The sequence below is a fragment of the Drosophila subobscura genome, chromosome O, assembly GCF_008121235.1.
Source record: "Drosophila subobscura isolate 14011-0131.10 chromosome O, UCBerk_Dsub_1.0, whole genome shotgun sequence".
Lineage (NCBI taxonomy): Eukaryota > Metazoa > Arthropoda > Insecta > Diptera > Drosophilidae > Drosophila > Drosophila subobscura.
The window spans coordinates 8,904,466-8,929,880 of NC_048533.1; the positions used below are offsets into that span (position 1 = coordinate 8,904,466).

The following is a 25,415-nucleotide window of genomic DNA, read 5'->3' on the forward strand; positions in this document are numbered from 1 at the left end:
GCTGCAGTCGCAACAGAATCCAAAAAAGGCCAGGAGAAATTGCCACAGTCAAAACAATTAGACGGCGACAGCCTCCCGGCTCTGACTCTGGCTGCAGCTTCAACTTGTTGCCGCCACTACACACCACACCACAGCACACACTTGGCGGATAGAAGTTTCCGTCTAGCGCTGGGAAAAGTAAAAAGTGTCTAATTAAATGCTTGGCCGGGTACGTACTACGGACCCCAGGGAAAAGCGACAAGCGAAACGAAACGAACGGAGAGGAAAGTGAACCGAAGTTGGGATGCTCTTAAGAATGGGAAGCTCTTCGTTTCGAATGAAAGTAAACCAAGAACAGTGCTGTGTCTGATGTACCCTCAACCCTCAATGGTAAGGGTATATGCCAAGCAAACAATTAACATAAATTGCGTACTCGCTGCAGCTCGTTGAGCGGGGTCAGAGTTGCCGGCTGCCACGTCAATCATTCGCACAAATGAACTCTGACACTGGCTACGGCTATGGCTCGGCGCTGAAAGGGTTTCTCAGTTCTCTCAGAGCCAGGAAACTTGGTTTCCCAGCCAACTGCACCTGTCGCCATGACAAACAGTTTGGCCCATCGCTCAGTAGGTGCGATAAGCATCTCGTCTTAACAAAAGATTAACACGCCGGAACTGAGGAGAGAACAGATGGACGGGCAGGCATCCGATTAGAGATGTACAGGCCCACACACACTACTCGCAGTCAGAAACACAGAAGCCGCCTTCAAAAGAGAAAGAGAGAGAGAGGAAGACCTTGAATGGTAGGCCCCCAGGTATGCCGTGTGCTTAGGTAGTAAGTATTTATTTGTTTGCCGCAAGGAAGCAACACCTTTTGGGTTGACATATTGAATTACATTGCCCAAGAGGCACCCTAGGAAGCAGCCAAGTGTCGGGCTAAAACTGTTGATCTTAAGTGGGTCACATTACCATTTCCTTACCACTGCACTGCACCATGCAAAGCACTTTCACTTTCGAGTGGAACAAAAATACATTTGTCGCTCTAGAACGCAGATTCAGCAATACATACAAATAGTTAATGCTCAAGGGGAGAGGTATCGCTTAGAACAGCTCATAAAAGCTGATTTCAAGTTATGATCAATAAAAAAGAACCTTTTAAATACACTCGGAGAACAATGAATTGGTGATGGAGAGTCGTGGCAGAGTTCAAAAAGTGTAAAATTGCTGAGGCCATCGACAAATTTAACGAACTAAGCAATACTACCTATGGATATGCTATATGTATTGTACATGTAATATGAAGCTTGTCTTACCTTTTGCTGTTCGAGTAAATTACACACAAAACACCCAACAGCACGAATGAAACACTTAAAAACTTGTATCACGAATGAGTTTCAATTGTAAGCTGTCTACGCCTTTTCAACACTTCACTTCTATTTATAGTTGCTGAAACTTTTCAAATTAAATGATAAACTTGGTAATTGACAATAAAAACGCGATCGATTAACAGCTGCTGCCGCTGCCGCTGCTGCCGGCGCGTGTGACTAACAGCAAACAGAAACCCGAAGACCGAAATGTGATAAATCGCCCAATCAAACGGGCAGATTCAATAAAAACGAGAATGAGAAACAGTCGCTGATAAGGCAGGGGGAGGCCGCCTACAAAGGGAACACCAACGCAAGGGCACAACTCAATTTGGAGAGATACAAAGACGAGACCAAAGCGATCCCACAATTTCGAGGCCCACGGAAATGCTTCCTCCGCGCTCTCACAGATTGGTCAATAGCAGGCAGCGGCAGGCAGCAGCAGCAGCTGTCAATGCACTTTAAGGCGGCACGAGTATATTATTTATGGACGCCGCTCAACGTGGGCCGTGCACTCACAAAATCACAATTTGTTTGTTAAATATTGTTTTTGCCTTGTTGGTTTTTGGCGCGCGAGCAGAAACCGGCGAATCGGTTCCTATATTCACCTTTGAGTCCGACAATTTTAACAGTTTGAAATTGTTTTTTGTTTAATATAGATATTTACGGAAATAGCAGCGGTCGTTTTCAGATGGCCCGATACGTGAAATACGAAATTATAGAAGGTTGAAGTTGGTATTGTCGACTGCGAATTCAAAATATAGCTGCGCGCGCGATTGTGAATTGGTCATTTTTGTAGTCAGGGAAATTCTCTCCTGTGTCTAAACGGTAAGGGAAATTCCCTCCTGTTACACGCTCTCCCGTACTCATTTTTGAGCTTCAAATATGAGCACAAAAATATACCAAATGTAGCGAATCGTAAATAATATTCTTTGATTTTCTATAAAATATCTATTTATTTAATATTACCATTCTACACCGCAAATATAAATTGAACTCATTCATTTCCGTAAGTGGTTCCAAAAACAAAAAAACTGGTTCAAAAAGAACTCCTCTCACCTTTCATAGTTCTGCCATGGTTCGCCGAGTTCGAAATTCGAACTTTTTGCGAATAAAAGAAGCGCCTAAATTTAAATGTAATTTAACCCGCTTTATTGCCTTATTTATTTAAGCCAAAAATATCTTCCTGCCGTTTGGGAACTAGAAAGTCTTGCACATTGAGTTCCAGTTTTTGTATATTTATTGGAAAATTTGATTAGATTTCAAAAATATTTTAAAACTATGGGCTTGTGGGTGAAGCATAAGCGCAGAGAACTCGGAATAAAAGTGTTCTCAGGAATATTTTGTGAATTTTAATACGTTGTGTTTGGCTGGAAAGGCTAAAAAGGTTCATGCAAATTATGTACGTTTACAGAGACTATATTTTGGGGTATTTTCGGGTTTGCTTTTCGCTTTTCGCTTTTCTAGTCAAAACATGGAGAACTAACACGCTTTGGCTTGCGGCCAAAGTTATCAGCCATGTGTGGGGAGGCAACGGCACCAATGAGCACGGAGGGTATTGGTAAAAGTATTTGATGTACAATTAAAAAATGAATAAACTCAAAATAAAAAAAATGTAAAATATAGATCTTGCAATCGAACATACCACTGAAAGACGAGAGAGAGACCAGAGACCAGGCAGAGATCAAACCAGACCAAGGACCACACGGCCGGCCAGCCACTATCCAGCAACGTTCAAGTGTGGCACAGCAACTCCTGATTCGACACGGAGGGCAGGGCGCAAAGGCCACGAAATGAGTGTGTCTGTGCGTGTGTACGAGTTCGAATGTGTCTCTGTGAGTAGTGGAATCCCAGAGTCCGACAAAGGGTGACAACAACACGGGGGGCTGGGACTTGTCCAGTTCCAGGCGAAACTCGAACCAAATCCTAATCCCAATTGTGAGACGAGTGCTGAATCCGAAATTCCTTCACACGAGTCCTGTCCAAGTGCATCATCCTCCACTCCACACATCCATTTCCCTCAACACAAGACCATTAATTGTCCATTAATTATCGAAAAGACAGACACAATGTAAGGGGAATCCGCACTCCGCATGCCGCGTCCCGAATTGCCAGAGCAATGTACGATATGAAACAATTGGAAAGTGTCTCTTCGTCTGCTCCATTGATCAGTTTATCTGGTTACGGAGCGAGTTAGCCGTGGGGAACTGCATCCCACGTTGTCCTAGCGAAGGTCATAGAACAATCCTAATATCCAAATCCTGATAATCCAAATCGAATCCTGATACACTCATTTAGAGACAGAGAGAGAGAGAGATAGAGAGATCTATGTCCCATTGTCCTGCCTCCACTAATTTCAATCCAAATTTATCCACAATCCACTCCAAAATCCAAAATCAACATCAAAATATCCTTCCTTTCTCATCCTCATCCTCCATTAATCCTCATCCTCCTCCTCCTCCACATTATACTCCAAACATAAACGCGCAAAATGGGGAAGAGAAGAAAATAAAAATTAAATATTAATAATTTGTTGATCAAATGCTCGCGACATTGCGTTTGTGTTCTGGTTTTTCAGGGTTTGGTTTCATTTTTGTTATCTCATTACAGGCATATTTATTCGGAATCGATGTTTTTGTTTTAATCTTGTTTTGTTTTTGTTGCTTTTGTTGTAATAAATTATGCTTGGTTTTTGCAGCCAAAATAATAAAATATTGGCTAAGAGAAGCCGCCAGTTAAAGACAATTAAAATCGGTAAAACAAGGAATGCTGAACAAGGGAAGCTTGCCAAAAAATGGTTCCTTGAGTTACAATTTTAGTTTCGCGAAAAGTTTTGGTCAAATCATCCGGTTTGGTTCGGTGTTAAGTGTAGTTTTAAAAGAGTTTCTCTGCCTGAAATCGTGTGGCACTGTGGGAAAAGCAAGTTGTTTGTGGTGTTGTCTTTCTGATGTTCCGAATCTCGTTTGACTGATCTGTGCTGTGGGTTTTGACTGGGTCAATTGATTGAATGATGGAACACGGTGGCTTGATAGTCAATTTACAATGTGAATCGATTGCTTGGGTTAAGATTGAAAGGTAGTACTTAGTTTATCTTGCTTTTCCGTCTTGTAAGAATTATTATAGCTTAATGGATGATGATTGGTAGTGTTTAGTAGTTAGAGCGTGAGCGAGACCTGGAATAGGATTGACGGCGCACCGGCGAGTATGTCGGGGTGCCGCGGCGACGCGGTCTCGATGAGAATGAGCGTGAACGAGACCTGTCAAAAGAGAATAGATAATAGGGATTAGCTCCAGGGAACATCCAGGTCACACTTCTGCATGCAATTACCTGTCACGCACGCTGTCACGGACGCTGTCGCGGGCACCTACGCCTCCTCCACTGCCACCACTGCGGTCGTTTTCACCGCTATCCTCGCGCACCCGAATGTAGGCAACCTCGCCCTGGGGAAACAATTGATTGTTCAACTCCGTTCTCATCTTGCTTCCTCGATTCCACTTACCTCATGTGAACGGAAACGCGAGTCGTCCAATTTCTTTATGGCATACTTCATGTCCTCGTGACGCAGGAACTCAACCACGCCAGAGCCGTCTTTGTAGGTGTCGGCAAAGCAGACGTCGCCAGCCTCGCGCATGTGATCCTTCAGATCCTGCCAGGATCCAGAGGGGGGCAGGCCGGTGACCATTACACGGTATTGAGACCGCTTGGCCGGAGGGCCACGGCCGCCCATGCGACCACCATCACGCCCATTGTTGCGGTCGTTGCGATTGCCACGGTAGCTCCCAGGGCCGCCGCCCCGTGGAAACTCGACGCGCAGGCGATAGCCATCGTAGTCATAGCCGTCGCGTGCCTTAACCGCATCGTCAGCATCGCTGTTTTTTTTTTTTTGGCGCCAAGTAGGGGATATTGTTTATTCGGGGGCTCGCTCCTGGTTTTGTGTGTATTTGGATGTAACCAGTTTCTCATTACTCACCGCGCATCTTCGAATTCGACAAAAGCAAATGGCGGACCACGCCGATTTTTCAGGTCCACAAATGTCACTTTGCCGAATTTGTGAAAAAGATCCTGGATGTCCTTGGTGCGGATATCTGGTGGCAGATTTCCAACGTAAATGCGGCACTCGTTGCGGGAACCCATATTTATTCTATTTGTTTTACGTGCAGAACTTAGAAATATTAATTAAAATTTGACTGATTTTTTTCAGAATATTAAGATGGCCGACAGTGTGACCGCGGACTTATCGGGAAAATATACCGGCAGACCCTCGGAAATATACCAAAATATACTCGGACTTTTTCAAAATATACTGTAAATATACCGTGACTCTTAAATTATTTTCCTCGATTTTGATGTTCTATTTGAAATTACGAGCTAGTTAGGAATCTCCGCGCTAAAACTATAATATCATCCGATTTATCAATCAATTTTCCACAAGAGTGGCTAGTTTTCACGACCTCCTTTTTTTGGAATGTTTCCAAATTAAGTTTAAAACTAAAAAGATCACCCTGATGACCGACGCAATAGGTGTGACCGCCGACTACAGGTATATCGAAATATAACTTCTCATTTTTTAAATATACCGTAAATATACCGAGGAACCGAACAGAACTCAACCCACTTAGGCCCCTATATTTAAGCAATTGAGCACCTAAAGACATGCTTGGGGAAAAATAATGTTTGTAAAGGCAATGCTTTCTGTGGCCCTAAAATTATTCAAGCTTCGTAATATTCGAGCAATATTTGAAGTGGCAAATGGTGGACAATGGCTTATCCATGAAGAGGAATCATATTCTCCGATTTTAATATTCGGTGTAATATTTCCAGTTAACTGAGACTCTGAGCACTGGACATATGGTCTTATCGTTTAAATCAATGAATTCTCTACAAGACTGGATTATATTAAGAACTTCCTTTTATTGGATTGCTTACAAAATAAGGTTTAAACAGAAAAGGTCGAAGCACAAAAAAGGTAAGTGTGACCAAATTATCGACGCACACACAGATACATCGATTCCTTGCCATCACTAGCCACAGAGCGTCGAGTCGCGACAGAAAAAAAACAACAAATATTTGCATGTGCAATAAAATAAACATTCTGTAGCTACCTTAAAGCAAGCGCAGTCTTGTCAGTCGGCGGGAAAGATGGTCAACTCGAATAGCAACGTGCGATGCATCAACTACTACGACCTGTGTCGCATCTGCACGGACAGCGGCGAGCAGAACACCAACGTTTTCTCGGCCGAGGGACGCGCCAAGAATCTGAGCTCCAAGATATACGAATGCCTGTCCTTGCAGGTGAGTGGGCGGTCGCCTTGGAATTTGCGCAGCAGTTTGCAGCTATTCAAGTCGCTTTTTTCAGATTGACGAAAAGGATCGGTTGCCGAAGGTGGTTTGCGGGCAGTGCGTGCAGCAAGTGGAGCAGATTCATGCCCTTCGTCTAACATGCAAGAAGACCCAGACGATGCTCAACGATTGCCTCAACATTCCCCCAATGCAGAGCCACAACGACAAGCTCTACATCAAAGATGCCATCGACGACACAGGCAAGAGCCTCAGCGTGGTGGGCAGCACTTTGCAGTCCACTCCCGCCAGCAGCAGCAGCAGTCAATCCAATGATCTGCTCAACAGTATTATCCAGGCTGTGGGCATGCAATCCCAGCAGCAATTTACCATCACGGTGGACAGCAGTATCCCACAGCAACAGCAGCAACCTAAGCAGCCGCCTCCGTCTCCTATCCAGCAGAAGTCAGACAAGCAAACGTGAGTAAGAGGATCTTCTGCCTGCAATCAAACCTTCAACTGTTCCATGTTCATTCCCAAAAACAGCGTCCTGGAGGAGTTCATACGTCTAAAGCCGGACATCAAAATAACTCCGTTGGGAAAGCGGGATCCAAGTAGTGCTCCCGTTTCTGCAGTCCCCAGTAAGCCGCAACTTCAGCCAGGGACGCCAACTGCACAGCCGCCGCCACTGCAGGCACAAACAATGAGAACTGTGGCCGCGCCACAGGTGCAATTGCAACCTATGGTAAGCGAGCAGTCCATCTGGCAGCAAATACAACAGCTCCAGCTTCAGCAACAACTCCAACAGCTCACCAGTCAATTGGCGGCCACCAGCCAGTTCTCTGCATCAGAGGATGCTTTGAGTCCGAGTGAAAGCAAGAAACCAAAGCTCAATTTTGTGCTCTCCGCGCCAACTGGACCCCAGTTTAGCACATCGCTCCCTCAGTATGCTGGAGGCCAGCCCCAGCTGCAGTTGCAACTAATGCCCGTTGGCGGAGCACCTGCAGCAGCTGGGGGTCAGACACAGTTGAATGCCACTGCTCTGCTCTCCAGCCTGTCCGGCCCACAGTCGGGTTCGAGTGGAGGAGCAGGCAATGTTCTGTCGCCCAACAAATGTTTTCTGCCCATAACCATTCGCGACGAAAATTCTGATCAACAGATTGTGGCGCACATTGACACCAAGAATCTTGTGCTGCCCACCACATACCAGGTGCAGATGAAACTACAGCCACAGCTGGCCACCGCTGATGGCCAGCCAATCATGGAGCTGACGCCCACCTCCATTCCAGCCACACTGCAGCTGACGCCGCAGACCTTGGGAAATGCAAACAATTTCCAGGGAGCCACCACAGCAGTGTCATCCTCGGGACAGTTTCAGAACATTTTCCTTGCTCCCCAGCCTGCACAACAACAACAACAGCAGCAGCAGCAGCAGCAACAACAGCAGAATAACTTACAGCAGATTAAGAGTCCGCAACTTTCCGCAAACACAGCCACAGTGACATCTCAGCAGATCATCAGACATTCGAATTTCGCAAACCCACAGCTGCTGATCAGGAATGTCCCCGCCGTATCGAGCATGGCAAAAACCACCAAAGAAGAGCCCACCTTTAAGATTCCCTCACCCAGACAGAGGCAAATGCAGCCGCAGCAGCTACAGCAACAACCAGTAAACAACAAAGTGATTACTTCGCCAACATCATCACCTGTGTCGTCCCAGCAAACATCACCAGTTCGTAGCGCAGAGCTCAAGCGCGTTGTTGCACAGGCTAAACCAATGCAGTCTATGGATTCGCCGCCCACATCCATAGCAGCCAATCCGGCTGCCTTGCAGCGACTGTCCTCGAGCACAACGATCACCAAGGTGGTCAAGCCGCAGCCAGTGCCGGCTAACCCGAATATGCCACTGCTGAACAAACAGAACATAACCATCAGTCGAATTCCCACGCAGACTTTAACCCAGACCCTGCCCAAACCGACTATTACGGCACCGGCACCGACTTCGGCTCCAGCTCCGTCTACGGCAGCTGCAATACCAAAACCTGCTCTTGCTACTCCTTCAGCGCAGCCTCCTTCGATAGCGGTCCAACACAAAAAAATGATGATGGAGAGTCCAGAGAAACAAGCGCCAAAAGCAAAAATACCACGCTCGCCGCAGCCCATCTTCCCAGCGCCTGGTAAGTCTCCGGAAGCGCCTCCGCCCGGTTTGATCTGCCCCAAGTGCAATCGCGAGTTCAAGAAGAGGGAACATCTCGTCCAGCATATAAAGCTGCACGCAGGCCTGCGTCCCTACAAGTGCACCGAGGAGGGCTGCGACAAGGCCTTCAGCCGCAAGGAGCACTTGTCACGGCATCTGATCTCCCACTCTGGCAAGAAGTTGTTCACTTGCGAGTCGTGCAAAAAACCCTTTTCGCGCAAGGACAATCTAAGCAAACATATGCGGTAAGTACACATATGGCAGAGTTTATGCTTATATTTTAAATTTGCATTTCTTTGCTGCAGGATCCACACAAATCCGCCGAACGAGACGCTGTACTGCTGCGATGTTTGCAATAAGAACTTTGCCACCAAATTGCACTACGAGAAGCATCGAGAGATGCACAGGAAACCGCGTACAGCTCCTGCCTCTACAGTCACTTCAACCCCGCCAATGCGAACCAATGGCCAAGCTCCAGCAAAGGTGAGTTCTTTCGACAGTGCAGCGGGACTGCAATCTCTCATAATTGTCCTATATTTCGCAGGATGTTACATTTGAAATCAAACAGCACGCTACGCAGCAGCAGAAGCAAACCCCAACTCAACCGCAGCAGGCTCAAATTATGCATGTGGTCACCACCCAGGATCACGCTGGGAATACCATAACTATTACCCAAGCACCCGACTCGAATATGTCCTCATCGCTAGCTAACTATGTTCAGCTGGGCTTCCCCAACTTTCCCAACTCGCCCGCCAACCAATTAGTTTGTAAAAAGTAGACTGTCAACCCCACCCCCAAACTAAGCTTAGATCATCCTAGTCCTTGATTTTCAGTTTGGTTTAATCTAACTGCTGGTCATCAGTTCCTTAATATTTATTATTTTAAATTGTGTTTCATAAGACTTGGGGATGCCTCCGCCCCTACCTTTTGGTGCAATATTACTTTTAAACTTTTACAAAATTATTTTATTTTATTTTTTGTGCACTTCTTTCCAGCAAACTGTGCTCTCGATATTCCACCAAGTAATTTAGTAGTCCCCCCTCTCAACTGTATGTAAATCCTCGATTTTAAGATGTACGTATGTATAATGAGTATTGTAAGGCTTTGTAAATATTTATCGATCGATGTACTCGTAGAAGCTGTAAACAAATGATTGTAAAGATACCTTTTTTTGGGTGAAAGGAAGATGTGAGAGAACGGATTCCACTCATAGAATAAATACATAAAATATAAAATTTATGGATAAAAACGATACTTGTATTGTGTATGTGTATTTCATTTGGTATTGCACACTGGAGCCATCGGTTTTTGTAGGTGCGCTATAAAGCAGATGGCAGGCTGGGGCTGGCCCCAATGTTTACGTGAATATTTTTGGTAAGATTCGTTCGACTGAAAATACGAATTTTATAATGTTAATTCCACTGGCCAAATATCTGCTGGATGGATGGAAACTATTTCGCAAGAGCTCGTAATTATAATTCTAACATGCGAACGAATAGCAAACGAAACGAATAACAAAAGCAAGCCAGATATCCAAATCCGAATCATTAATATTAAAGAAAACCATTTCCCATGAATCTGTTGTGTGTTTACGCATTTAATCAAAGAAGATGCATTTTTCATGGGGATGTTTAATACTTGGCATGGTATGGTATGTGTTTCTATGAGGGAATTACATGGAACAGGCTTATAAAAAGAAATGCTATAAACTAGATGGAAGACTACAGCAAGCATAAATATATTTAAACATACAAATCTTTGGTTTAACAATTAAATTAACAAAACTATGGCTACAAGCTACTGGTGAAGAACGAGAATAACATAACTGAACAGAACAGAACAGTTACTTGCGATGTAAGTTGCAATGACGTCACTATGGGGAAAAACAAAACATACTTTCAGGCGTCAGGCAATCAAGTGCTGGCGTGTTTTGTGAGCGTAAATGGTTTGACCTGTGACTGTAATCCGTAACAAGTGTGAAATAATTTAATACAAAAATCATAATTTGTTTGCTTAGAAACGAGAGTGAAGAGCAAATTGTGCGGTGGGTGCATGAAAGCAGCAAATCCAAGTTGAATCCACTTCAACTGCAAACCAAATGTTGATGGAAAACAATATAATACTAAAAACTAGAACTACTGGTGACTGGTAAATAGGTAAAGGTCGTGCAGTGCAGTGTTAGGATTAAGGGGTGCCCGAAACCGAATCCAAACCGAAGCAATCGAATGCATTGAAATAGGGTGCAAGTGCACTAAAAAAATAGAAGGCTACCTTGGGGGTCTGATCTGTCCCTGTATCAATCATAGCTGAGGGCGAACTGATTGACCTTTTGCACATCTCCCCAGACCTGAATCGCCTGGATTTCGGAGAGCGAGAAGAGCGTCTCGTATTTGCTTATGAAATTGTGACCCGTTTCCCTGACCTGGTACACGATCATTGTGGAATTATCATAATCGAATGTAAACTCTAGGCGAAAGGTTGATTCTGTGGATGAAAGTTGGAACGCCTCATCAATCTCGTTCATAATACTGGCAAAGCTTTGGGTCAGGGTCTTATCACTATCACCGCCTGTACCATCGAATATGTTAAGGTAGTGTTCCTGCTGCAGGCTGCTCCACTCGCCGTTCCTCTTGTAGTTCTCGATGATCGTCTGTGTGGGGATCACCACCTTGAAGTGATATGTGATGTTGTCTGTACACACTGGACTGTTCACAAAGTTCACCGAGAATCTGTAGATAGAGAGGGAGAGAGAGCGAAAAATTGACTTGACAAATCATTTGTTTATATCTCTCATGTATATGCTAATGACGTCGCGATCCGATATGTTCCCCCATTTGACCCCCATCTCCCAAGCTGATTAGTCACTAAATTCAAACACCCATATCATATCTTTGTTTGTTCCTATGGCACATGGCGGTTCGGCAAGTTTTTGGAGACTAGACCCGTCGTCATTCCTCAGTGGGTGCGAAGAACGTGCCAAGCATTCAAGGAACGGAATTGGGATGTTTGAGGGATTGTCATTTGGAATTTCATTGTTAATTTTCTTAGTCACTTTGGGGGTTTGATGTTCCTGGTTTACCCGATTTCTTATCTAAGTAACAACACCTTACAAGCAAATAGTACAATATCTTATTAATATGACACATTTCTGGTGGCAATCAGCGGCATGTTATCGATTTGGAGGCTAGAGATAAGAAGCTCAAGGTCTCTTGGTTTTTCCATTATCTTGTAGCCCAGAGAACCCAACCCGGATTCCATTGTGTTGTAACAGATCAAATGGTATTCCGTCTGCTGATTTATTGACATCATTTGCCTAACCCACACCATGCTGATGATTGCTACAATGATTTGCTCGTTTCTTTTCGGGCGGCTCTGTTTTCATTTTCAGATTGTTCTTTGCTGTTGTCTTCTTTGGCGGGCCGGCATCTTCAGCCATTCAGTTGCGCGTGTCTGCTTTAATTTTGTGTTGATGATGTCATTGATACAGCAGTATCCAGACGAGTCCAGTTTACCCGCAAGTATAACTGCATAAGGTACACACATACACACAAACATACACATGTACGTGTCTAACTGATTTTCTACCATCTACTTATCGCTTCTTCGATCGTAAACTCATAATTTGCCTTTGTTATTTAAAAGAATCTTTCAATTTTGTAGCCCATTTGTATGTTTCATGTGTGCGCCATAAATCGTCCGCCAGTTCGTGAGAATTTTCCCTCTAATCGGGTCAAATACACATTCCTTAGGCTATTAAAATTCGGCACGCAAAGAACAAGTTTCCGTAACTTGGGCCAGGAAATTGCTAATCGATTTTCTTAAAGTTCCAGGAAAACCTCTAACCTTTAAGGCTGGGACTTTGATTGCGATTTTGAACTTACTGCTGAGGTTGCTGGAGCAGGGTGCCGCTGATGGTTAACTTTGTTACGCTGTCCGAAGCGTTGGCATTGTTGGGCAGCACCGCTAAAAACTTTACATCAGGCATTTTGGATGGCTCTGTGCTCGGAATTTCTGTCTCTTGTATGGGATGAAATGCGCTTTGGCTTGGCCCGCTGACACGCCTCGCAGAGTTTATTTTTAGCGGCTGCAGCGGTGTGTAATTGTAAATTATGTCCGGCGAAATGTTGACAAGTAGTTTGCTTTGGGCTTGTAAATGCAGTTGCCAACGGTAACAATTGGATTATAACTCTAAGTACTGATTGACAGAGTACTTAGCACTCGGCGGGCTCGGGCAATACTGTTCGACGGTTAACAAAAAGGCGGCTATTTTAAGGGAAAAACGATATCAGGCTAAAGATCGCACTCCGACGTCACGGGTAAAGTACTTTAGGCTGGGAACGCAAGCGAAGTACATATTTGTTTGTCCGGTTACGAGATTTCTTGAAACCGTGAGGCGGCGCGGTGCTGTTCCGTCTGGCCTGCTATCGCGCTCGCTCGCTGAGTCAATACTGTGTACTCTGCTGGGGCCCCACTATGTTTTGGGGAGCAGCCGATGCAGGCGGCGAGCGGCAAAAAAGCAGCTGAGTGATCCCTCACACCTGTTAGGCTAATTTATTTCTCTCAAAATTCCGCCGCGAAATGAAAGAATTTGTTTACTTTTGCTCTGAACAGTGTTGCCATGAGTACTCTCTAAATTCAAATTTCAAACGTCTGGCGCTATCGGTTCTGATACCCGGTACCCGGTTTGAAGTGCTGCCGGCTCAGCGCATTTATAGCTAGAAATGGCTATTAGAAAAAATCGGTCTATTTAAACTATTTATGGTGTTCTAGTGCTCAGATACCGAGAATGTATCCGGATCGAGATATAAATATAAAGAAAACATGAGTATTGGTTAAAAAAATGTCGTTCTAATATAAAAACATTATTATTAAACAACAAAACATTCCGTTTCCACGTACGTTACGTTTACGCTGTTTTTATGGTTGACCTTTTTTGTTTTACCCTTATATTGCAATCAATCAAGTAGAGATAAGGTATGAAAATCAGCCAATCTTGTGGAGAATTGAATGATAATTTGGATAAAATTACAGTTTTAGGGCTGAGAGTCATAACTAGCTGGAAATATTATATAGAATATCAAAATCGAAGAATAGTGCTTGTATATGCAGGTGTGAACGTGTATTATTTTTGGTATATTTCTGTGCTCATATTAAGCCGCAAAAATGAGGAGGGAGAAGAAAATATCTTGCTCTCTCCGCTGACCTAATCCTCTCTTTGGCATGTGAAATCAAGGTATGGCATGTAGGTAAAAAAGGACGAACTTTTCAAAGCACCCACCTTTTTCGCAGTTCATATGTGAAACATAGTTCAAGGCATGAGCTTTTGCCGGTCAGGTCCTACGCCTTCAGGAGGAACAGGTCCATGGTGCTCTGCATCAACGTCCTGATCAACGAGGTCCTGGCTCTGAAGGCGAGAGGGAATCAGGTCGTGGCGGCCTGTCTTGACCTACAAAGGGCCTTTGACTGCGTAAGAGTGGACACGCTAGAGCAGAAGATGAATGTCATGCAGTTCGACCCGAATCACACTGCCTGGATTGCCAGCTTCCTAAGCTACATATACTCATCAAGGGCAAGAGGGAGGTCGAGGTGAACAGGGGAGTTAGTCAGGGCAGCTGTCTCAGTCCAACTCTGTGCAACTTGTACACCGCAGAACTGCAGGAGATAAACGATGGCAATTGTTTACTGTTTCAGTATGCGGACGACTCCTTTATTATTTTCTTCCACAAAGTGATTTCCAGTGCGTTTCTAAGACTACTCAGTGGGTGCCATTACGGTATCAGCCCAAAGAGAGGGCTCATAGTTTACAAGGCCTTTGTCAGAAGTAGACTAGAATACGCTTGCCCGTCTTTCACCAACGTGTCTAAATCCGCTCTAGCCAAAATCCAATCTCATTGTAAACACCACCTAAGGAAGTCACTAGGCTTAATCATTTGCACTCCAATCCCGATTATTTACCGAATGGCAGGAGAACTTCCCCCGGAATACCGTGTTGCTGGTTCAATAATGATACCAAATCAAAGTTTTACATTTTTAACCGTCATCACGCTCTCACCCCTAATATTGTCAGCCTGCTATCGATATTTCGTAACTATCGTGTGGCAACAGACTGCTTTGATGGGCACACACTTGCCAAAATGAACGTAGTCGCAAGTAACATCTGTGATACTTGCGATACTATCGATAACGCTTCGCATATAATATTTGTAACAAGTATAACAACTCACATCACTACGGCCACCTAAACTAAAAACAAGAAAACAAATTTCTATAAAAAGAATTTAGTAAATTAAAGACATTGAATAAATCAGAGTAGCAGCAAAATGAAGACATCCCATCTGGTGCTTGTGGTCTGTTTCCTGGCCGGCGTCGCACAGACAACGCTGGCCCTGAAAGAGGAGGACTGCGAAGGTATGTACATATCTTGGCCACGTAAGTGGTAAATGTTCTGGAGTTGATTTTCAACCAAAATCTTGTAGTTTGTATCAAGACTGTCCGGCGCTTTGCGGCTTCGCTTGACGATGCCACCAAGGGCGACTACAAGCAAATTGAGACTGAATTCAAGAAGTTTTGCAAGACACAAAAAAACAAGGAACACAGATTCGTGAGTAGCCGGCAAACAGTGTGTTCTTCCGCCTAGGGAACACGTATGCTAACACGTGTGCTTTTTCCATGCAGTGCTATTACCTCGGTGGTCTGGAGGAATCGGCCACTGGAATCTTGAACGAGATGAGCAAACCCCTGAGCTGGTCCATGCCGGCCGAGAAAGTGTGTGAGAAGCTGAAGAAGAAGGATGCGCAAATCTGCGACCTCCGATATGGTACGTACGCCTGCAAGAAGGAAGCGTGTGTGGAAACAAACTAACTATGTATATTATATGTATGTGTAACTGCAGAGAAACAGATCGATCTGAACAGTGTGGATCTGAAAAAGTTAAAAGTACGCGACCTGAAAAAGATCCTCAACGACTGGGATGAGAGCTGCGATGGCTGCCTGGAGAAGTCTGACTTCATCAAGCGCATCGAGGAGCTGAAGCCGAAGTACGCTCGCAGCGAACTGTAGATCGCATCGCTCAAAAGTCTAGAGTTACTTGTGTAGTTACATGGAACACGCCCACTCAAATAGAAGAAACCCCCACTACACATCCATATTTTTAGTTAATTTACAATTTTGATAGACTTTGAGAGAATTGAATATAAAATATACATAAAGAAACGATATTTTCAAATAAAAAAGAAACCAAGAAACACACTACAATCAGGGCCAACTCTAGGGCACTGCCAGCGTGGAGGGTGCGGGCACCTCATCTCATGTATCTCATGTATAAAACAAAACTACATAGAAATTACAACAGAAATGCACAAAATATCTGGATTAAAGTTTTATTTAAATGTTAAATAACTCGGTTGATTGCACTTTATGACGCGGGCCACATAAATTCGATCTGAGCGAAAGGCTGGCTCGCCTTAATTAAATTACAATTATTAGTTAGACATATCCACTAAATACGAACATAAGCAGTTGGGATTGTTATTATAAACTAGTATGATTGAATGGGTATTTCTTGCTAGAATGGATGTGATGATGAGAGTAGGGGATCGGTCTACAGATCACCTTCTGGTTGGTATTCTCAGCGGCGGTAGGGCTGCTTGTTGTATCTGCCACGCTCGTTCTCCTCGGAGAGATTGGCATATTCGCTATAGACGACGCACCAGCAATAGGTAAGGACCGCTGCAAGAGAAGACATTGAAGTATTTAGTATCAGGAATCTGAGTCTGCGCCTACTGTTCAATGTATTTGACACTCTTTCTACATGGTAGCTACACTAGAATCTAGCAGATGTAGAAACGAGTCTCGCCCATTTATTATCTGCTGCAACAAATTGCATTTGCCAGCCACTTCGCGCCTCATTTGTTGGGTGCAAGCCATTGGCTGGGGGCGCCGCCTTTTCTGCTTTCAGCGCACGGGGCAATCAACGCATGATAAATGCGTCAATAAAGTAAAAACGGCTCGCATAAAACGCCATCCGGTGCTAAAAACCGCACATGGAGAAGTAACAGTTGCCCCCACAATTTTCCCCACTCCACTGCCCCACTCCCTTGCACACTTACCGCAACAAATTAAACCAAATATTAGCCAGAGAACACCCGTCAACACGTAGCCATCAATGAAGAAGACGACGGCAGTGTAGATGACTGAGATGAGCAGGCCAATGGCAATCATGATGCCCAGCACCACCCAGGGCACCATCAGGTAGTGATTGCGCTGCAATAAACAAAGATTAATGATGCAATCTGTATTCAACGAGCACACATTCTGTGTGTGTGTGTGTGTGTGTGGGGAGGACCGATCATATCGTACCTTGAGGACGCCTGCGATCATCAGCAGCGAAATCAAAATGGTCATGCACAGGTTGATCACAAGTATTATCTTGACAATGTCATTGGGTATAAAGTCGAACACGATCGTCTTGAAATGCACTCTCGTTGTGAAGATCACCACGATGGTGATGATGGATAGGACTATGGCCAGGATGCCGGAGATAATGGAGCCATTCCGCGTCGACTGACACACGCAGCAGGAGTTTAAAAGGGGTTTTGCCATTTTGGCAAATCAAAATGCGGATTACAGATGATATCAACTGGAAATATAAAAGGAAATTAAAAATGTTACTTTCAAATTTGGAACAGAGCGGCATACAGTCATATTTTCAAGAATTTCTAGACTTCGTCATATAATGGATGATGTTGTTTGGGCATTTGTGGAAGTATTACCCATCCACATTTCCTCACATTGTTTCTATCTTATCAACAATACGCTTCTGGCTAATATATGACGATTGTTTTGTAAGGAAACAAGCAATTATTTATGGCATTCCTGTGGCCCCACCTTGACCCCCTTTGGCAATTACAAGAGTTAAAGTAAAACAAAATCCAATAGTTTGGCCAATTGTGACGTCAAGCGACGCTTCAACGAACCGACAAATGTTTATAAAACAAAATTTGGTTTTAAAAATAGAAGGAAATGAGATGAAAACAATAGCCAAGGAGCGTGGAATACTTGAGAGAACGTAAGACTTATATTTAGCCAAAGCTTTTAAATAAATCAACTAATCGAATGACTAATCAATGAACCACAGCTGGTCCGCAGAGAAGTTATTCGGAAATGGTTGTAGCCACTTCCAGCCAATCCCCCAACTGGCAACTTTTCGAAAGTTGATATCATCCACATGAGCACACGATCCAGATAGGAGAATGCATCTATGAGTTATGGCTCATCAAATGTAGCCACCGGGCATTGTCATTAAATTAATCAAACGTTTAACGTGCTCCGAACGCCGGCTTCGGCTTCAGCTTCAGCCACGCCACGGATTGATGTGGCGCATGTTGGCACATGCAAATGCATGCCGCTGCAGCTGGCTGGCATTCGTATCTATCGGATGAATGCCGAGGCATCCACATCCACATCGCACTCGTACAAGTGGCCCGCGGCCGGCATCAACTCTGATGAGATAATCACACGCCAAACTGTCTTGTCTTACATGGAAACACTTTGGGACTTAAGCCGAAACTGGTTGCCTGGGAAATGGTCAGGCCGCACTCAAGCTCCCACTCCCACTCCAACTCGCACCCGCAGCTAAAGTTCAAGCTAAAGATACACAAAGAGATATACGGATACAGATACCATTCGTATTTAAAGCACATTTCCGCTGAGTTGAGTTCACACCTCACGCAGAAAAAGAAGAAAGAGAGAAATACGAAATAGCCAAACAAACAGCACAAAGATGTGAGGAAAGAATCTCGGCAAGAATACGAAACAAATTACGTAATTATCGCAGGGGGAAGGTGGGGCAGAGAGGAGCACGGGCAGAGGACAGGTTAATGCCCAAAGATCACATTCTACTTGAACGGAACAGACTGAACTTTTTATAGACACGTTGATAAACCGGACACATGGCGCGTTGGCTTGGCGCGTTCTCCACGCGTTTCGCACGCGTTTTTTCTAGCGCCATAAATGGAGCAGAATTTGACCGCAGACACAGACCCCACATTTGTCTGGCTTCTGTTGCGATTTCATCTTGAATTACATACGTTTTGGCCTGGTTATGCCAACAAAGCAGTGCAATATGAAACAATGGAAAAACCCGATTCAGGTCAGAGGGTACAACGCAATAAAGTCTCTAGGGAAATTCCATGCCCAGATGTTTCATTAAGTTCGCATTTTAATGGCGCTAATATCACCAATGAACTCATCGTTAATCTACTGGTGACGCTGACTTCCGCTGGGCGCTCCAATAAAGTATAATTATAATCGTAATCCCCTCCGGATCTGCCGCTGACGGAGTCAAGTTCAAAACGCGGCGTGGGCGAACTTTTTTTTCAGAGGAATTTCTGCCTCAACACCACTCGATGCGATGTGCCTATGCGATGTGGGTTTTATGAGTTGGAAAGTGTTTAAGACTTGACAAGTGCAACTGGACGCGGTTGTCATTGCACTTTTGTCGGAGCTTGAAGGTTGTAGATTGTCTGTCTGACTGTGTCTGCATCTACATACATATGTGTGGGAGTAAAAGTTGTCAGATGCTGAGGCTGGTAAATGTGAAAGGTAAAGTTAGCCAGAAGAAGATGTACGAGAATCGAGGGAAAGCCAAACAACTTTTTCTGTGAACTGCAACTGAGAGATAGAAAAGAAAAGCCACCCATCAAGACCTAAACATTCAGTTAAGCTGAACATTAAACTATTACAAAATGTAAAATTTACATTTATCATCATTCATTAATCAAATCGTGACCCATTTGTCTAGTCTCGAGAGCAAGCGAGCTGAAAATATTGTCCATATAAATCATGTCAACTGCTGTGGTCAAACGTGTACGAGTGTTGTGTATACATCTATACAATGTATGGACAGGGAAAACTGTTTAAATCAACAACAGCTCGATCGGCTTTTGTAATTTTCGTGTTCAGTGAGCGCGTGTCCAGGGGTTATGGTCTGGCTTTTGTATCTGCCGGATACTTGATTGTTTTTGGCATGTATCTGGTATCTGGTATTGCCGCCAGCGAAGCCGACGCCAATTATTCCCAACTCTTTTGTTGTTCGCTTTATCGCGGCGGGCGAACTTTTGTGACCCCTTCTACGCCTCCACACACCACCCAGCCCGCTGTCCAATCCACCAATTAGTTTGCGCTTCAACGCGTAATTAAGTTTGACATTCTTCCGTGCTACTTTTTGCGCCCAGACACAAAAGATACTGGAGCCCGAGCATCTGGATCTGCAATTGAGCCGCGATGTGGCTGGAAATTGCTCAATCTATGGCAGGCTGAAAGCATAAGTGGGAGCTGGCTGCTCCGATGAGTGGCCAAGTCGGGTTTCAAACCGGTCAAAAATCGTTCTACCAAATTTGACAAGTCCCAAGCACGCGGCATTATTTGGCGTTTTATTTATTTTGCTGGTTTCTGCCACTTGAGCGAACGGAGCGGGCTTTGTCTTAGCATTTTGTCAAATCGAATTTGGCCGACGGTTTCTCGCTTTCAGCTTTCAGCATTCGGTATTCGATCACTCGACTTGCCATATAAATCAATTAAGCCCATTGCAGCTGCAGAACTCAATTGCATTTGCAGCAGCCTTTGAAGTGGCCTTTGCCGGCGTGGCTTTCAGTTTCAATTCATGATTTTGCAATTACGCGGCGGTGCCTTTATGGTGCGGCACGCACTGCCCCTGCCCCTGCTCCTGCCCCGACACTTTGCATGAAGCCACGAGATACTTTTCTCCGTTCTGTCAATGTTCTTCATGGTCAGGGAGGCAGCGGCGACATTGAACGCGTTCAAAAAAGCAATTTTAGAGGATCATTCCTACCCCAAAGCGAAAGTTTTCGCTCCCACATCAAAATGATTCATTTATGAGAGGAGAACATAGAGAAGAAATACACGAAAATGCTTATAAATAGCGCCACAAGGTCGCGAGCATTCAACTGGGAGATCTAGAAAAAACAACGGACCCATAAAATGCTTTTAGTCGCCCGACAGACAGCAGCTACCTCAGAACTTTTGTAATGGCAATTCTCGTATTGCGAATGCCCGATCAATGAGCATTGGATACACAGATGTTGTGGTCAAGTAGTAGGCCTCCTCCAGCTCCTCCATCAATCTGGCATCTGGCATTAACTATTTGCCGCCACTGTGGCAGCGTAGGTGTGCGAACGCCTTCTGCCATTCCTATGTATTCAGCTAGAATGTGTTTTTGTGTGTCTGTTTTTTGTTGCTTTCATATATTTTCGTCGCTGTTTTATCTGTTGCCTTGTGTATTTTGTAACCTTCACATTGTTCTTTCCTCTATCTTGTTAATTTTTCGTTTATTTTGTAATTCTTTATGGTGATGCGCGTCACTGAACTTTGCTGAGCGGTGGCTTGCGCGGGGGAGATCTCACAATTTGATCATTTCCTTTAATAATTGTGTATCAATGGGAGTGCCGACTTAATATTCACCGCCTCACCGTTCATTTTCAGCTTGAATGTGCGTTTTATGGATCGCAAATGTCTGGAATACATGGCCAAACAAGATTCAATTAACATTTAGAGAGCGTAAAAACGTATGCGCCTCCGCCCACGAATGGAAGTGAACTTTTTATTGACCTACATATCCTTTATTTCAACCTGTTCTACTGCTGACTTGTTTACCTCTCTCTCTCTTTCTGAATATCCCCAAAAAGGTGGGATATTTCAATGTCATCTTGCTTTTGCTGACATCATGCCTTGCATTCACATCAGCAGCAGCAGCAACAGCTCCTTATATATGTTTGTACATATAGCTGTGCTGTCTATATAGATCGCAATTTGCAAAAGCAATAATCAAAGCCAACAAACGGTTTCTGCCTCTGCTCATAGAGCATTTGGGTCAGACGGGATCAGAGATATGCGATCGACGATCAGAAGTCAAAACAAACAGTGGCATTATTAATTTTTGTTTTTGTAATTTCTGTTTGGTTTTTCTATATTTTTGGGATGTAGAGTGTGTGTTTTTAGCGCATTTGTCATAATTTGTGTTTGCAGGCGCTCAGAAAAATCATTTAGCAGCGCGCCAGACTCAGACTCTGCGATCATTTGAATATTGAAATTGCTGGCAGCGCGGCAGCCAAATGAAATTGAATATGTTTTGTATAAAAAATAAAACAACAACAACAACAAAAATAAAGAAAACACACACAGAGCCAAGGCAGACGAGCAATCAAGTCGCCAGCTGGGACTGGGACTGGCTCTGGCTCTCTAGGTCTGTGGCTACTGTGGCTGGGGGTTGGGTTCCGTTCCTACTGCACATATCCACCTCCGTTGGGGAGCTGCTCGCCTGTTATTTTAATTTCGAAACGATCGTTTATCACTTGATTTGCATTCGATTGAGATCGCTCCGCCAATTGGCTGCACTTTTTCCGCTGATAATGTCAGGAATTGGCATTTGGTTTGGCAAGTGGCCCGCCAGCGATCGGTCGCCAAATATAAACCAAATTCACTTACACTTTCTACTTTTGCTGAATGGGAGGGTTACAATAGGTCTTTGGAACCAATCGACTCTTTATGGCCTTGCAATTGATTACTGCTCGTATGATATGTGTATATACAAGTGGATATATTGATATATTCTTCAGGCAGTTTTGACGCGATTTCAATTCGATTTGCGCGCGTTTCCGTTGTGTGTGCGGCGAGTTTCACGTAGCGACTGAAAACGCGCTGCTGAACGCGAGAGGCTTCGTCGCTAGAGAGCGCCAGCGTTGGCAGCGGCAGAAACAGCGCAGCCACAGCGATTCGATCGCGATTTTGGCTCTCATCTGCTGTTAGCGTTTGTGCTGTTTCTTTCTCTTAGTGGCAGCAAAGTAAAGTTCTTAAACTAAGATGTTGTTCCAAGTTTACGTACGGCAGCGACAAGCTTTCGGGGGAAAGCTTTCCCTGAGGGAGAACCAGTTTTCAGATTGTTCCGGCATAGAGTTATCAAACACCACATGGACAAACAATGGACACGGTTCGGCTACAGCGCTTTGCACTATCCTAAGCAAACAAATCATTAAAACTTGCCCCGCTCATTCTCAGATCTCATTACTTGGGCTGGACCCCGACACCGACCCCGACTCCGGCCCAACGTCCGCGTATTCCATGGAGCCCCCTGTTCAAGATGCGCGCCTTAGATATGATGTGCCAGCACGCCATGTCTCCTAGTGCCATTTTTGGTTAGTTGCTTAGCCACTGCCAGTTGTTGGCCGTTAGTCGCCAAGTTTTTGGACATTTTGCCTTAAAATGGTAAATGCTGGCATTCAACTTATTTTCTGTTGGGCTCGTTCAACGATCGACAGCCGTTTGGCGAGAGTTTTGTAGGCCATGCAGCTACTTTCATATTTATCAAATCATTCCTCAACTAAGCTGGTTTCGTTCCCTTTGTTTGCTTTCTGTTGGATCTTCTATCTGCCTTCTATTGTATGCAAATTTAGTGCCAGCTTTGAGGGGAGTGGAGGATGCTTGTTAAGGCAACGGATAAAATTGAATTGGATCAATCAATATAGTTTGCAGGACCTCTTTTGCAGCTTCCGCTTAACCTATTAATAGTCATAGTTGTAGGGATTTGTCATTCGATTTATATTTTCAAGTATACTCGTAGTAATTGCGTTATTCCTGCAGACAGTTTGCTGCGCCTTTGCCTTTCCAGTCCCCACAGGGCGCTCATTCTTTATCTCTCTCTTCCTTGTCTGCGTGTCTTCAAGTCATAATTTATACATATATTTTCTCCAAAAACACAATACATAATATATAGCTAGACATGGAGATTGTTTGGTCTTACGCTTTTTGGCTGCATATTATGTTTTATTTTGAAAATTTATATATACATTAGAGTAAGTAATTTTTAATCAGGTATGTTGAGAAATAAACAGTTTTGCTTAATTATGTTTCAGCCGGACACTGCGAAAAGGAAAAGGGAACGAAAACCGAGGCGGTATTGAAATCGAAATCCATTGAGACCGTTTGTGTGGTGTGACCAGTGGGTTGGGCTGGGCTTAGTTATTGCTCGGTACAGCTACAGCCCGGTAATATCTATGCATAGTTGTAACGTTGAAATGTATAAAATTCTCATTAGATTACTCTCATGTAGAATGGCGTTGACTGTCCCAGATCCCAGGTCCCTGGGACGCAACGACTGCCTATCCACTAACAAATTTGTGTGTGACCCACGCCTGCATCTGTCTACCTGATGGAGTTGTCTATTGGCTGGTCTCTATTTACTTGTCCCAGCTGCTGCAGCATCTTCCTTCTTCTTTTGCTTCTCCCGCATCACTTCAGCATCCCTGGAATATTAATGATCATCATTATGCTTGTAGTACTTACAACTTAAACTTTACTATACTGACCTAGCCTTGCGCTGCTCCACGGTGAGATTATCGGTGCGTTTTCCCTTGGTTTGTTCCGAAAGTTTCTTTTGCGCCTTCTGGCGCGCCAAGTCCCTTTGGTTTCCCCCTGTGAAAGTAAACGATCGGTTAATATTTAAAGCCGTGCCATTTGGTTAGTTGCGCGTGCTAAATGATCTAATCACGCTGGCAAAGAGGTTAGAGGCGCACACGCTGTCGCATGTCCTAAAACCAGCCATCGATTTTGCACTCTCTATGTGGTAGGAAAGATCAAGATCCTACACTAGTTGTTCTGGTGTAGACAGACGCATACAGCTGTGGCAGATTTGTATGTACATTCCATGTGTTCCGCGTCGGCCTCCAGGCTAGATTCATTTAAATATTCATGTGGAATGGACGAAAATCCACAAGATGGATGGCCAATGCTGCGCACTTACGTGTCATTTTTGTCGCTCTGGATTAACGAAATGCTCCGGATCTAGCTGCAAAATCTCGCTCCGCAAAAGGCGTCCACGTATCAATATTTTTCGTCTGTAATCCGAATATATTTTGATTTCTATGATTTATTTCCAGCGGTTTGCTTTATTTTGCGATGTTGTTGTTTTTTATATTGACTAGTGATGAGAGCAGTGCGATAACGAGCTATCGATAAAGTATACCGGCTGAGACAAAAAAATATACACGAATATACCTTCGCGTTTTAAAAATATACCGTCTACCCATAACATTTTCCTAAACTTTGATATTCCGCTTAACATTACGAGCTAGTTAGGATTCTCAGCGCTAAAACTATAAATTTATCCGATTAATCAATACATTTTAAACAAGATTGGTTAGTTTTTATGACTTCTTTTCATTAGATTGTGTGCAAAATCAATCAAATCAAAACCAGTACTCAGACACGCAAAATATTCTTGCGACGGAAGGTGCCATATATTTCACTCTGTGCCCAGTGTGACCAGAGTAGACCAAAGTGCATGCTCTCTGGGTACATTGTTTTGCGTTTGTTTACAAAATGAAACCCGTTAAAAATTCAAAATTTGTATGAAAGCAGGAGGAGTGAGTTATTTAAGAGGGGATATGGAGCTTGGAGGACAACAATGCATGGATTAATAAATTATACTATCCATATAATCAGTTTTCGTTCGACTGCTTATTGATCCCATCGATTATTGATGGGATCCCGTTTAATTGAATTGCTTAATAAATAAAGCATATTCTTCT

The 25,415-nt window shown here is 44.0% G+C and overlaps 7 protein-coding genes across 9 annotated transcripts in view; 2 read left to right on the forward strand and 5 right to left on the reverse strand.

The window, feature by feature from the left end:
- The window catches only part of LOC117896080 (extracellular sulfatase SULF-1 homolog), a 28,325-nt gene extending 26,450 nt beyond the window's left edge, over positions 1-1,875 (reverse strand). Inside the window, 1 exon segment of the mRNA XM_034804116.1 lies at positions 1,289-1,875. The gene's annotated coding sequence lies outside the window, so the exon portion shown is untranslated.
- Positions 1,876-3,835: 1,960 nt separating this feature from the next.
- On the reverse strand, positions 3,836-5,556 carry LOC117896106 (serine/arginine-rich splicing factor 1B). Its single transcript, XM_034804159.1, has 4 exons — positions 5,311-5,556; positions 4,840-5,209; positions 4,668-4,780; positions 3,836-4,596 (listed from the first exon to the last, which is right to left on the reverse strand). Exons 1-4 carry the CDS (start codon positions 5,472-5,474, stop codon positions 4,488-4,490), a joined length of 756 nt encoding a protein of 251 aa, XP_034660050.1. The 5' UTR covers positions 5,475-5,556; the 3' UTR covers positions 3,836-4,487.
- Positions 5,557-6,373: 817 nt separating this feature from the next.
- On the forward strand, positions 6,374-9,992 carry LOC117896083 (transcription factor Sp4). 2 transcript variants are annotated; one of them, XM_034804119.1, is made up of 5 exons: positions 6,374-6,632; positions 6,697-7,097; positions 7,161-9,059; positions 9,120-9,297; positions 9,359-9,992. In XM_034804119.1, exons 1-5 carry the CDS (start codon positions 6,480-6,482, stop codon positions 9,590-9,592), a joined length of 2,865 nt encoding a protein of 954 aa, XP_034660010.1. In that variant the 5' UTR covers positions 6,374-6,479; the 3' UTR covers positions 9,593-9,992. The 2 variants fall into 2 exon arrangements, with proteins under 2 accessions (XP_034660010.1, XP_034660011.1); XM_034804120.1 differs by having other exon boundaries at positions 7,164-9,059.
- Positions 9,993-10,049: 57 nt separating this feature from the next.
- Positions 10,050-13,262, reverse strand: LOC117896108. Of its 2 annotated transcripts, XM_034804163.1 has the most exons (4): positions 12,696-13,260; positions 11,389-11,543; positions 11,086-11,298; positions 10,050-10,203 (listed from the first exon to the last, which is right to left on the reverse strand). In XM_034804163.1, exons 1-3 carry the CDS (start codon positions 12,797-12,799, stop codon positions 11,111-11,113), a joined length of 447 nt encoding a protein of 148 aa, XP_034660054.1. In that variant the 5' UTR covers positions 12,800-13,260; the 3' UTR covers positions 10,050-10,203; positions 11,086-11,110. The 2 variants fall into 2 exon arrangements, with proteins under 2 accessions (XP_034660054.1, XP_034660053.1); XM_034804162.1 differs by having other exon boundaries at positions 11,086-11,543; positions 12,696-13,262.
- Positions 13,263-15,063: 1,801 nt separating this feature from the next.
- On the forward strand, positions 15,064-16,026 carry LOC117896109 (mesencephalic astrocyte-derived neurotrophic factor homolog). The gene is made up of 4 exons (XM_034804164.1): positions 15,064-15,222; positions 15,291-15,415; positions 15,490-15,631; positions 15,707-16,026. The coding sequence occupies exons 1-4, from the start codon at positions 15,135-15,137 to the stop codon at positions 15,871-15,873; spliced, it is 522 nt and encodes a 173-aa protein (XP_034660055.1). The 5' UTR covers positions 15,064-15,134; the 3' UTR covers positions 15,874-16,026.
- A 144-nt stretch (positions 16,027-16,170) lies between these two features.
- Positions 16,171-22,532, reverse strand: LOC117896111. The gene is made up of 4 exons (XM_034804165.1): positions 22,318-22,532; positions 17,173-17,452; positions 16,923-17,076; positions 16,171-16,542 (listed from the first exon to the last, which is right to left on the reverse strand). The coding sequence occupies exons 2-4, from the start codon at positions 17,413-17,415 to the stop codon at positions 16,442-16,444; spliced, it is 498 nt and encodes a 165-aa protein (XP_034660056.1). The 5' UTR covers positions 17,416-17,452; positions 22,318-22,532; the 3' UTR covers positions 16,171-16,441.
- Positions 22,533-23,628: 1,096 nt separating this feature from the next.
- LOC117896115 (putative SERF-like protein) lies at positions 23,629-24,803 on the reverse strand. Its single transcript, XM_034804170.1, has 3 exons — positions 24,629-24,803; positions 24,195-24,300; positions 23,629-24,131 (listed from the first exon to the last, which is right to left on the reverse strand). The coding sequence occupies exons 1-3, from the start codon at positions 24,633-24,635 to the stop codon at positions 24,062-24,064; spliced, it is 183 nt and encodes a 60-aa protein (XP_034660061.1). The 5' UTR covers positions 24,636-24,803; the 3' UTR covers positions 23,629-24,061.
- Positions 24,804-25,415: the final 612 nt, after the last annotated feature.

Excerpts from the sequence above, each read along its gene's own strand:
- LOC117896106 (XM_034804159.1), bottom strand. The coding sequence starts at position 5,474 with ATGGGTTCCCGCAACGAGTGCCGCATTTACGTTGGAAATCTGCCACCA. Across the intron at positions 5,210-5,310 it reads GTCGAATTCGAAGATGCGCG|CGATGCTGACGATGCGGTTA; the intron begins GTGAGTAATGAG and ends AAAAAAAAACAG. Across the intron at positions 4,597-4,667 it reads CGTGACAGCGTGCGTGACAG|GTCTCGTTCACGCTCATTCT; the intron begins GTAATTGCATGC and ends CTCTTTTGACAG.
- LOC117896083 (XM_034804119.1), top strand. The coding sequence starts at position 6,480 with ATGGTCAACTCGAATAGCAACGTGCGATGCATCAACTACTACGACCTG. Across the intron at positions 9,060-9,119 it reads AATCTAAGCAAACATATGCG|GATCCACACAAATCCGCCGA; the intron begins GTAAGTACACAT and ends TCTTTGCTGCAG. Across the intron at positions 9,298-9,358 it reads ATGGCCAAGCTCCAGCAAAG|GATGTTACATTTGAAATCAA; the intron begins GTGAGTTCTTTC and ends TATATTTCGCAG.
- LOC117896108 (XM_034804162.1), bottom strand. The coding sequence starts at position 12,799 with ATGCCTGATGTAAAGTTTTTAGCGGTGCTGCCCAACAATGCCAACGCT. Across the intron at positions 11,544-12,695 it reads CTGCTCCAGCAACCTCAGCA|ATTCTCGGTGAACTTTGTGA; the intron begins GTAAGTTCAAAA and ends CTCTATCTACAG.
- LOC117896109 (XM_034804164.1), top strand. The coding sequence starts at position 15,135 with ATGAAGACATCCCATCTGGTGCTTGTGGTCTGTTTCCTGGCCGGCGTC. Across the intron at positions 15,223-15,290 it reads GAAAGAGGAGGACTGCGAAG|TTTGTATCAAGACTGTCCGG; the intron begins GTATGTACATAT and ends AAAATCTTGTAG. Across the intron at positions 15,416-15,489 it reads AAAACAAGGAACACAGATTC|TGCTATTACCTCGGTGGTCT; the intron begins GTGAGTAGCCGG and ends TTTTCCATGCAG.
- LOC117896111 (XM_034804165.1), bottom strand. The coding sequence starts at position 17,415 with ATGGCAAAACCCCTTTTAAACTCCTGCTGCGTGTGTCAGTCGACGCGG. Across the intron at positions 17,077-17,172 it reads TGATCGCAGGCGTCCTCAAG|CGCAATCACTACCTGATGGT; the intron begins GTACGATATGAT and ends TGTTTATTGCAG. Across the intron at positions 16,543-16,922 it reads ATTTGGTTTAATTTGTTGCG|CGGTCCTTACCTATTGCTGG; the intron begins GTAAGTGTGCAA and ends CTTCTCTTGCAG.
- LOC117896115 (XM_034804170.1), bottom strand. Across the intron at positions 24,132-24,194 it reads GTGGAGCAGCGCAAGGCTAG|GGATGCTGAAGTGATGCGGG; the intron begins GTCAGTATAGTA and ends TTAATATTCCAG.